The 12,485-nt window shown below is 45.2% G+C and overlaps 1 protein-coding gene across 1 annotated transcript in view; it reads right to left on the bottom strand.

Annotated features, from left to right (window-relative positions):
* Positions 1 to 11,918, bottom strand: part of LOC141222224 (microtubule-associated serine/threonine-protein kinase 3-like) — a 43,257-nt gene extending 31,339 nt beyond the window's left edge. The window contains exons 1-7 of the mRNA XM_073666634.1: positions 11,910 to 11,918; positions 8,322 to 8,487; positions 8,117 to 8,215; positions 7,752 to 7,874; positions 7,498 to 7,607; positions 7,304 to 7,395; positions 6,771 to 6,907 (exon numbers count right to left, since the gene is read on the bottom strand). Of these exons, the coding sequence (XP_073522735.1) occupies positions 6,771 to 6,907; positions 7,304 to 7,395; positions 7,498 to 7,607; positions 7,752 to 7,874; positions 8,117 to 8,215; positions 8,322 to 8,487; positions 11,910 to 11,918 (736 nt within the window). The remainder of the gene's footprint in view (positions 1 to 6,770; positions 6,908 to 7,303; positions 7,396 to 7,497; positions 7,608 to 7,751; positions 7,875 to 8,116; positions 8,216 to 8,321; positions 8,488 to 11,909) is intronic.
* Between the last annotated feature and the right edge of the window lie 567 nt (positions 11,919 to 12,485).

Below are 12,485 nucleotides of genomic sequence, written 5' to 3' on the forward strand. Positions count from 1 at the left end.
GTGTTACAAAGGTCCGGACATTTGTGTTAAAAATCGCTGATTGGTCGTTGGCGCTGGCCGCGACCAATCACCGATCTTGGCGGCAAATTCAAACACCTCTGTGCTGATTGGTCGCCGACGCTGTGCGCGACCAATCACCGATTTTGGCGGCACATTTAAATAGCGTCCGCGACCAATCAGTACAGCGGTGTTTAAATGTGGAGCCAAGATCGGTGATTGGTCGCGGCCGATATTTAAATTTGGCGCCCAAATCGGTGATTGGTCGCGGGCAGCGACAGCGACCAATCAGCGATTTTTAACACAAATGTCCAGACCTTTGTAACACCATGCGGATACTGTGGGGACATCAGCGGCTAGGGTGTGAAGGGAGGACCGGGGAGCGGCGCTGCAGGTCGGGATACTTCTGCTCCGAGCGCCCGCTCATGTCCCGGGTTCTCGGAGCGGAAGTATCCGCACAGGCAGCGGCGCTGACATCCATGCGGCTAGGGCGTGAAGGGAGGACCGGGGAGCGGCGCTGACATCCAATTGGTCGCAGCAGCTATTTAAATGTGCCGCACAAATCGGTGATTGGTCGCCGACTTGGCCCGCGACCAATCACTGATCTTGCGGCCAAAGTTAAACAGTACTGTGCTGATTGGTCGCGGACGCTGCCCGCGACCAATCACCGATTTGGGCGCCAAATTTAAATATCGGCCGCGACCAATCACCGATCTTGGCTCCATATTTAAACACCGCTGTGCTGATTGGTCGCCGACGCTGGGCACAACCAATCACCGATTTTGGCGCCACATTTAAATAGCGTCCGCGACCAATCCGCACAGCGGTGTGGAGCCAAGATCGGTGATTTGTCGCGGCCGATATTTGAATGTGGCGCCCAAATCGGTGATTGGTCGCGGGCAGCATCCGCGACCAATCAGCACCGTAGTGTTTAACTTTTGCGGCAAGATCCGTGATTGGTCGTGGGACAAGACCGCGACCAATCACCGATTTGTGCGGCACTTTTAAATAGCGTCGGCGACCAATTGGATGTCAGCGCCGCTCCCCCGTCCTCCCTTCACACCATAGCCGCATGGATGTCAGCGGCGCTGCCTGTGCGGATAGTTCCGCTCCGATAACCCGGGACATGAGCGGGCGCTGGCAGAAGAAGTATCCCGACCCGCAGCGCCGCTCCCCGGTCCTCCCTTCACACCCTAGCCGCTGATGTCCCCACAGTATCCGCATGGTGTTACAAAGGTCCGGACATTTGTGTTAAAAATCGCTGATTGGTCGCTGGCACTGCCCGCGACCAATCACCGATTTGGGCGCCAAATTTAAATATCGGCCACGACCAATCACCGATCTTGGCTCCACATTTAAACACCGCTGTGCTGATTGGTCGCGGCCGATATTTAAATTTGGCGCCCAAATAGGTGATTGGTCGCGGGCAGCGCCAGCGACCAATCAGCGATTTTTAACACAAATTTCCGGACCTTTGTAACACCATGCGGATACAGTGGGGACATCAGTGGCTAGGGTGTGAAGGGAGGACCGGGGAGCGGCGCTGCAAATCTGGATACTTCTGCTGCGAGCGCCCGCTCATGTCCCGGGTTCTTGTAGCGGAAGTATCCGCACAAGCAGCGGCGCTGACATCCAATTGGTCGCGGACGCTATTTAAAATTGCCGCACAAATCGGTGATTGGTCGCTGTCTTGGCCCGCGACCAATGACTGATCTTGGCGCCAAAGTTAAACACTATTGTGCTGATTGGTCGCGGACGCTGACCGCGACCAATCACCGATTTGGGCGCCAAATTTAAATATCGGCCGCGACCAATCACCGATTTGGGTGCCAAATTTAAATATCGGCCGCGACCAATCACCGATCTTGGCTCCACATTTAAACACCGCTGTGGTGATTGGTCGCGGACGATATTTAAATTTGGCGCCCAAATCGGTGATTGGTCGCGGGCAGCGTCGGCGACCAATCAGCACAGCGGTGTTTAAGTTTTGCGCTAAGATCAGTGATTGGTCGGGTCCGAAGACCCCGACCAATCATCGAATCGTCTTGGTGAGGACCGGGGAGCGGCGCTGCCTGTGCGGCTACTTACGCTGCGAGAACCCGGGACATCGCGGGCGCTCGCAGCAGAAGTATCCCGACCCGCAGCGCTGGTCCCCGTTCCTCCCTTCCGCATGGAGGTCAGCGGCGCCGGCGGTCCTTCCGCTGCTACCGGCCGGGAGATGAGCGCCTCGCGCCGCTCATCTCCCGGATGCATCTCCTTCCCGCAGATGGGTCCGGCGGTCGGGTTCCTTCTGCTGTTGCCGGCCGGGAGATGAGCGCCTCGCGGCACTCATCTCCCGGCTGCATCGCCGCTCAGCTCCGTCCCGCAGATGAGCCGCTAACGGCCGCCATCTTTTTTTAGAAATCCCCCGGCGCTGATTGGCCGCTGCCGGACCAATGAGCGACGCGGGATTTCCTGGACAGACAGACACACCGACAGACACACAGACAGACAGACAGACAGACGGGATAAGACGATTATATATATAGATATACACTGCACAGTACCACTTCTCTTGTCCTGTATAGTGGATGTAATTCTCAGTATCTGTATTATTCTGTATATATACACTGCACAGTACCACTTCTCTTGTCCTGTATACTGGGTGTAATTCTCAGTATCTGTATTATTCTGTATATTATACTGGGTTTCATTCTCAGTATCTGTATTATTCTGTATATATACTCTGCATAGTACTACTTCTATTGTCCTGTATACTGGGTGTAATTCTCAGTATCTGTATTATTCTGTATATATACACTGCACAGTACCACTTCTCCTGTCCTGTATACTGGGTGTAATTCTCAGTATCTGTATTATTCTGTATATATACACTGCACAGTACCACTTCTCCTGTCCTGTATACTGGGTGTCATTCTCAGTATCTGTATTATTCTGTATATATACACTGCACAGTACCACTTCTCCTGTCCTGTATACTGGGTGTCATTCTCAGTATCTGTATTATTCTGTATATATACACTGCACAGTACCACTTCTCCTGTCCTGTATACTGGGTGTAATTCTCAGTATCTGTATTATTCTGTATATATACTCTGCACAGTACTACTTCTCCTGTCCTGTATACTGGGTGTCATTCTCAGTATCTGTATTATTCTGTATATATACACTGCACAGTGCCACTTCTCTTGTCCTGTATACTGGGTGTCATTCTCAGTATCTGTATTATTCTGTATATATACTCTGCACAGTACTACTTCTCTTGTCCTGTATGCTGGGTGTAATTCTCAGTATCTGTATTATTCTGCATATATACACTGCACAGTACCACTTCTCTTGTCCTGTATACTGGGTGTCATTCTCAGTATCTGTATTATTCTGTATATATACACTGCACAGTGCCACTTCTCTTGTCCTGTATACTGGGTGTCATTCTCAGTATCTGTATTATTCTGTATATATACACTGCACAGTGCCACTTCTCTTGTCCTGTATACTGGGTGTCATTCTCAGTATCTGTATTATTCTGTATATATACTCTGCACAGTACTACTTCTCTTGTCCTGTATACTGGGTGTAATTCTCAGTATCTGTATTATTCTGTATATATACACTGCACAGTGCCACTTCTCTTGTCCTGTATACTGGGTGTCATTCTCAGTATCTGTATTATTCTATATATATACACTGCACAGTACCACTTCTCTTGTCCTGTATACTGGGTGTAATTCTCAGTATCTTGTAATGCAGCAGCTTGCTAGCATTACTGTAAATGGTCCAGGATGTGTTTTACCTGACCATGTACCTTCCCCTTTAACTGACTGGTCACATGACTGTGACATCACACAGGTCCTGTATGCACAGTAAAGGTCTGTACACATGACTGGGACAGCACACAGGACCTATATACACAGCTGACTGATCACATGACTGTGACATCAGCAAGGTCCTGTCAGTATGGGTGTATGTGTGCACAGGATATATAAACCCCTTTAATTGGAGACAGGTGTGTTCGGTGTGAGGCGTGAGGCCTGTGCTCCGTGTGTGTGGGACACCGTTTGTGAGAGGCCTAGTGAGGCCGAGTGAAGCCTGGCAGCCTGAAAGGCAAAGACTGGATAATGTGCGGATGCTAGTGGCCTTGGAAGGCAGCGGCTTTGGAGTGAAGCCTGGTACCTGAAAGGTCGAGCCTGGATCCTGTGTGGATGTCAGTGGCCTTTGAGGGAACGACGGCTGGAGACCCCTACCTGGGAAGCCGCAAAGCCACAGTGGTGGCGGATTATTGAGGAAGAGTCCTGAAAGGCAGAGCCTGGATCCTGTGTGGATGTCAGTGGCCTTTGAGGGAACGACGGCTGGAGACCCCTACCTGGGAAGCCACAAAGCCACAGTGGTGGCGGATTAAAATGGACTGCAGCAACTAAACCGGCAAAGGTAGTACACTTTGTTACATGGACTGTGTTATGGTCATTGATAATTTATTACCTTGCCGTAGGCTGTAACCTGGAGCAAGTGGGCCTGTGTGCCACTTGTCTCATGAATGTTGTAGATATGTGTGTCGGCGTGCCACGGAGTTGGACCTGGTGAACTGTGGCTTATGATGTAATAAACTGCAACATTGTGAGAAAAATGTAAAGACATTGCACGTGTGCATTGATTGACGCAGCGAAGCGAGTAACCCCCAGTATGATGACTAGCGCTGCCTTACAATCTGTATTATTCTGTATATTATACTGGGTGTCATTCTCAGTATCTGTATTATTCTGTATATATACACTGCACAGTGCCACTTCTCTTGTCCTGTATACTGGGTGTAATTCTCAGTATCTGTATTATTCTGTATATATACATTGCACAGTACCACTTCTCCTGTTCTGCTGAAGAAGAGGTGGCATTGGCTTTGGGGAGGGTCAGTACTGATGGGTTTATTATTTTCTATGTCTACAATCCTATGGTTAAATAAAAATTAATCCTGAACAACTTGTTTAAAGGGGTTATCTGAAGGTTGGAAATTGTCCTCTATCATTGGGATATGGAATAATTTTCTGATTGCTGGGAGCCCAACAGCCGGGACCCCCACTGTTTCTGAGAACCAGGGATCTGAAGAGCTCTGGGTGAATGGAGCGGTAGTCGATCATTCGCACTGCAGCTCCATTCACACGTGGCTTAATAAACATCCCCTATAATGGAGTGGTGAGGGGCATGAACAAGAAAGCAAAATGTGCTGAACTTTTCATTGTGCCTCAATGGGATGAGGGGGGCGGTGATGTGGTATGTGGGCTGGTGGGGTTTGTGTGACAGGCGTGCTTTTTCATTTTTCATCCCATTCCAGCCCTGATCTATATATATATATATATATATATATATATATATATATATATATATATATATATATATATATATATATATATATATATATATATATATATATATATATATATATATATATATAATTAAAATTCTTTTAAAAGCAGAAGTGTTAATATGTATTTTTTATCGCTTAGCAGAATGCAGAGTGAAGTTTGATAGATATAAGAAAATCTCAATAAATATAGGAGTTGTTTTTTTTTTTTTATTAGGGATAGGGTAGAAGGATGAGGGATGAACAAAATCAGGGACAGAATCAGTAGACAAAATCATAGTCAGTAAGAAATCCGGATCAGATACCAGGTGATCAGTAAAAAAAGCCAAGTCAGGCGAGCAGTTTGGATACAGCGGAGCCTGGTGACAGAGGCATTACTGAAACAAGTCCGGGTAGAGATGTTACAGTTAGAAGGCCACAGGTAGATGGTGAAGGTCCTTCTTTACAGGTCCAGCAGTGATGGTGGATCGGCTGTACTCCGCTAGATGCGGAGCTTTTCCGTCTTTTAGATGACACTTGGGCAACAGCGACAGCATGCAAATGCGTGAGCTGCCCTGGATAGTCCACGCCGGCAGGATGATAAGATCCGGCGGAAGATGGAACCTAAGAGAAGAGAAATAAATACAATGTAAGTGATGGGACTCCATATTACATGATGCTACTGTGCGGTCAGTGTGGCCGGCCGGACAGCAGAGGAATCTTATTCACACAGATGTCCGGGGTCATTGTCAGCCATCATACATGTGACAATCCCATCACTGACAGATGACATCTGCTCCCCATGACTTATTCTCATCACTAACATCACACAACATGGAGATGATTCTCACACTTACCTCGTCTCTTTTTCCCCTTTTTCCCATTTTCTGAGTTTTGTTGGTCTATACTCAGATTCATTTCAGATTTTCTTTCCTCTTCAGTTGGAAATTCTGATCAGAAAGTAAAAAAAACTCAGTAAAGAAATATTCTTATAGGATCTGCTTTGTGTACTGTATATAGAAGAATTGTTCTAGTCCTGTCCCCTATAGTCCTGATAATCTGGCATTACATTATTTTAGGGCAGAATAAGTCCTATATACCGTTCATGACCTAATCTGAGGGGCATTAGATGTATCACTGATATGGAGCAGTAAGCGCCCTGTGTGCCGCCACGTGGTGCATCACTAATGAGCGATATTCTACTATAGGAGACAATGTCTTCTTATATTGAAGTGAGTTCCTGGATGCTAAAACGTATTTTACAGAATCCATGAAAACAATTCCTGGATAAAATTAAGGAAATAGAAATACAGTATGGGCCCATGGAAAACATAATTGGGATCCATGAAACCTGGACAACATAGGAGACCTAATACAGAAAAAACAAATATTTGAGCCTTGAAGTCAACATTCACCTTTTGATGCTGTACATACATACCTGATGATGGGGACGAGGATGACAAGCTGTTTATAGCATTGTCGCTATCAGATTCAGAAAACGATTCTTTCTGCCTGTCAGGAAGAATCAGGGGGTCGGACCAGAAGACCCAGGAGGTAACTTCCAACTCTCCCATTCTATGATTTAAGAAAAACATGTAAATCACAAGTAAATGCAGAATAAAAGGGGTGGTCTCACTAGAAGAACACCGACTAGAGGGCCTAATAGGACATATGACAGTCATAGTGAGGAAGGTTTTATGCTCCAATCTACCTTCTATGGATCAGAGCGAAAAACAACTAGCAATAATGGCTGGCATGTCATACTACATCTCTCCTACAGTATGGGCAGCTCTAATACGTGTGAATGGCTGCAATTATGGGCTATTATCACCAACGGTTTCTGAAGCCAAAAGCACAATGACTGCTAATCATTGAGGCTGAATTTGATATTATGGTATTTATGTCCTATATTATGTGTTGTGCATATATATCAGCCTGGAACTCCCAGTAATGACCCCATAATCTACTCACATTTCTGAGATATTTGTATTGGTTGCTGGCGTACACTCTGGAGGAGACTTCTGGTCCTCATCATTCATCTTTCTGGTAGTGATGGTACAGAGCTAAACATGGACAAAAACAAGATATGAAATACTTTTTTTTTACTTTTAGAGGTCTTTTTTGTTTCACATATTTTGGATTTATTGCGCACATACGGTACTTACTTTAGAAAGCCTTTCAGAAGAAGATGTAAAATTTTGGAAGTCAAGGTTCTCATTGTTCACACTTGTACCCTCCTCATCCTCTGAGACCGAATGGTCTATTTCAGAGTGATCTACAAAAGTAATGAAGTATTATTAGAGGTTGTTAGTATAAAACAGGCGTCATTTATCACAATATTAGTGGGTACTGATTATTACATTTTATGGAAGACAAGACAAACAGCCGCTTAGTCTAGATGATGTCTTCTTCTACTTACCGATAAATAAGCTGTTGTCCACATCTGAGGCAAGCTGAGGAATGTACTCTGGCTTCTGACTTAGAAGGTTGTTAAAATCTAAGTCACTCAGGAATGGATGACTCTTGATCTCAAGTGATCCTCCTGGAAAAAGAACAAAACAAAAGTGATGTGGACATTGTCAGAGATTGCTTCACATCTGAACAGTTTAACTTAATCTGAATTAATGACATAACTGAGTCAACATGAAGGAAGAAGACTGAAAGTCATAGTGTGGAGAACTAGAAATGGACAATCTGATAGAGAAGTGTTGATCCTCAAGGACATGAGTGATAAGTGTGATAGGTGAATATTAATACTAATATGAATAGTATTATATCTCTTACCTGTCCCAAGTCTATCTGCAGGATTTGTTCTGAGCAGCTCAGTAATCAGGTTCTGTGCATTGGGAGTAGGAGCGGAATTACAATCCCAAATTATGTCACCTGTTATACAGAAAATAAAATCTCTTTACTGGACTGTAAGGTAAAGCAAAGTAAACACCTAAACCAATGTAACTGATCAAAGCAATGGTCGGATCATTCCACTTACCAATGACAATCCTGTCATAAAGCTCAGCTACAGAATCTCCATCAAATGGTACAGATCCCGTGAGAAATTTATGTAGGATTATCCCCATTGACCACCAGTCAACAGGTCTTCCATAGCCTTCTTTCAGGATGACCTCTGGGGCGATGTAATATGGGGTGCCACATAACTGGAAAACAGAAGATAGAGATGAAAATGATAAAATGGTTATTATAACACGTTCTCGCCATAAAAACACAATGACAAAAGATAAAATATCAATGGAAACGTTCTCTAGAAATGAAGAATGTAGAGAAGACACAATAGTGTGATGAGATTTGTAAAGAAAAAAAAACATATGCCAAAGGCAAGGTGAACAGATGGGGTATATTAGTTAACCAAATACCAAAGCAAAACAAAGAAAACCCCTTAAAATATAATCTTTAATAGCTACATTTAAAAGCACCCATATCAATATATGAAGACAAAATGCATAAAATGTACAATATATGGGTAGTGGGATAAACGTAGGATAATTGACATGCAGGCTTGCCCTAGAGATCCCAAATGGGCTGAGATCCCGCATGCCAGTGGAGGTTGACACCCTAGCTAATCGGTTTGGCGCCCCCCTCCACATCGGCACTCCCTCCGTGACGCTATCCACCCCTAGACAGACATACACATATACAGATAATGATGAAAGGCAGACAGTCATGTCGCTGCTAACATGCTGAATGAAAAAAAGGCAATATTCAATGTATCAATTATATGGAAACAGGGAAGCTGATATAATGTAGTTCCACTAGTACAGATAGGATATCAAATGCACCAATCTATACACAATTCAGTATGATATATAAACCATCATTCAGAAGCCTATTATAGATACATAAAGTACATTAGTGCTGGCAATTACGGGCAACAAGAACAATATTATAAAAGCACGTGTGCTCAATTAACGGTAAACATAGGAACATAAATATGTCCAAAGTAGTAACAAGTCACCTATATAATGACATTGAGCATGAAGATAATAGTCTAGGACAGACGGTATATATAGACAACCTCAAAATCCCCCTGGCTAATCTATAATCAGGACTGATCTACACAGGACACGTCCAAATGTTGGGACACAGCATTATCCAGTGTGCGAATTACAAAAAAAGTTGCCAAAAAAGCATTTTAGTCAGCAGTAACCAGAGGACTTATCTGTAAATTGTCCCAACACGTTTCTCCCCCTCCTAATTTGGGGTTCATCAGGGGATCATATTAGGAGATAGCCACAATGAGTCAGTGGACAGACGCGGGAGATAAATACACCCCGATCGGAGAATACTGCTGCCGCCACATTTTATGGATTTTCTCTTTATATATTGATATGGGTGCTTTTAAATGTATCTATTAAAAGTTATATTTAAGGTCTTTCTTTGCTTTGGTCCTTGGAGATTTGTAAAGAACAAGCTAAATTCCTGTAAGTGTTACCCACCTCACGGTCCAGGAACTCCCTGGTGATGTCCTCCGCTAATTCCTTGTAGGTGTTGGTTTTTGGCATCATGACACCAACTTTTGAAATCCCAAAATCGGTAACTTTTATGTGTCCAGCAGATGTAATCAGGAGGCTGTGAAAGAGAAGATGGTTTTAGCCTCACAGACCGTATGATAATAAATGATAACTTCCCGCCTTTATTATACTACGAGGGGCACTTACTTATCCGGCTTCAGGTCTCTGTGCACCACACCGTAGCTATGGAGGTATTCCACAGCAAGAACCGCTTCTCCAAAGTATAAGCGGGCCAAGGGGACAGATAGAGGACCCCTGGTGCTTAGGAGGGTCTCACAGTCACCACCTATAGAAGAAAGGAAATATGACCGGTGTGTGGTTTATACAGCAGATCACCATGATGTATAATGGGAAGTGAGCGGAGACATTGGGATAGGAGAGAATATAAACAGATATAATGTATAGTGCACATAATATTAGTCTGAATCGATGGAGAAATGTCCTCCATGTAACTAATAACATAAAGTGATGTCTCATCTCGTCTACAGCTGGAGATACTGACATGCTCAGTGCGGACTTACAGGGAGATCACACAGACTGTGGCGGACAGAGAAATCTCAGGGCCCCATAGCAAAAGTTCTAACTGCACGCCCCTTCAAAAAAAAACCCTTATTGAAGTCAATCGATGTTCTCAACAGCAATACACCTTTTATAGCCATTTTAGCATATGATGCTCCCAAAAATGCCCCCACCCACAGACTGAGTTAGATATCCCCACAGTGAAATCTTAATCCAGTTTCACCTTACAGATATGATGTAGCACCTGTCTATAATGTCCCCACTCAGTATGAGGCCAGTCACAGCCCCCTACTCAGTATAATGGCGCCCACAGCCCCCCCTACTTAATATAATGGCCCCCATAGCCCCTCAGACAATATAATGGTCTCCACCACTGCCCACTCAGTATGATGGCCCCCAAAGCCAATCAAACAGAATTAGGATCCCCACACAGAATAAGGACCCCCACTGCACACCATTCAATATGAGGACGCCCAGGGGGTGTAGGGGCATGTACAGTCACCAACTCAATATAGCGGCATTCACAGTCCCCTATAGCCCCTCACACGGCACACCATTCAGTATTATGGTACCCACAACCCTCAATTCTCAGTATTATGGCTTCCACCAATCTCGCAACTCAGTATTATGCCCCCACCAGCCCAACAACTAAGTATAATTGCTCTCACCAGCCCCACCACTCAGTATTATGGCCCTCAGCAGCCCCACCACTCAGTGTTATTGCCCCCAACAGTCCCTCCACTTAGTAGTAAGGCACACAATAGCCCCACTACTCAGTATTATGGCCCCCACCAGCCTCAACACTCAGTATTATGGCCCTCACCAGCCCCACCACTCATTGTTACGGCCCCTACCAGCCCCACCACTTAGTAGTAAGGCACCCACCACTCAGTACTACCACCTCCACCAGCCCCACCTCTCAGTATTATGGCCCCCACCAGTATCAACACTCAGTATTATCGCTCTCACCAACCCCACTACTCAGAATTATGACCCTTATTAGCCCCACCACTCAGTGTTATGGCCCCCACCAGCCCCACCACTTAGTAGTAAGGCACCCACCAGCCCCACCATTCAGTACTATAGCCCCCACCAGCCCTACCTCTCAGTATTATGGCCCCCACCACTACTTAGTGTTATGGCCCCTATCAGCCTCACCATTTAGAATTATCGCCCTCACCAGCCTCACCACTCAGTATTATGGCCCCAACCAGCCCTACTACTCAGCATATGGTCTCCACCTGCCCCATCACTCAGTGTTATGGCCCCCACCAGCCCCACCTGTGCAGTGTAAGTACTGAGACTCCACACTACAGATGCAATATTGTGGCGACATCGAAGAACCTGCAGTACACGGAGTCTCGGACCCATCTGCGGAGGCTGAATGGTGGATTTAGGAACCTTTGGCTCCCTGATCCACCATTGTTTTCATCGGTATTCATATTCTGACAATGTGAATACCACTGAAATTGTGATGACAGGTGGTGGAATGGGGCCCAGTGCCGAGCGGTGCCAGGCCCGATCTGACTCACTGGCACCATAGCACTGCTGCACACAGATCAATGAATTTCCAGGCATCTTGGTAATAGAAAACCTACAGTAAACGCACTGTGAGGATGTAACTGTCCTAATTATCCTAATTATAAGAGCAGTGATAAGATGTAAGCAGACATGGGCTGAATATACTACAATATACATGTCCTACCTCCTACATACTCCATGACCATACACAGGTGAGATTTTGTTGGAAAGGAGCAGAGCATGGAGACCACGAAGGGACAATCAGCGAATGTTAGGATGTCCCTCTCCAGAAAGGCCAATGCCACTCTTTTTGGAGTGTTCAGGTTTCGCTTGAACATTTTCTTCAAAGCAAAGATCTGGTGTGAGTCTTTATGGTGCGCTAAGTAGACGGCACTGGAGAGAAAGAGAATCAATGGTTAGAATGAATCTTTACTACAAGAACATCTATAGAAGTCATTATATAATGTTTTGTACTAATGTTTAATGCTAGAAGTCTGTCCGTCACTGGAAGTCCATGTCTAGAATTTGATAAAAGATCACTACATAGATCACCTATGGGAGGTGTCCACAATGCCACGTCCGCCGGA

This window comes from Phyllobates terribilis, unplaced genomic scaffold (genome assembly GCF_046119375.1).
Source record: "Phyllobates terribilis strain yellow unplaced genomic scaffold, ASM4611937v1 Scaffold_343__1_contigs__length_2019054, whole genome shotgun sequence".
NCBI classification, from domain to species: Eukaryota; Metazoa; Chordata; class Amphibia; order Anura; family Dendrobatidae; genus Phyllobates; species Phyllobates terribilis.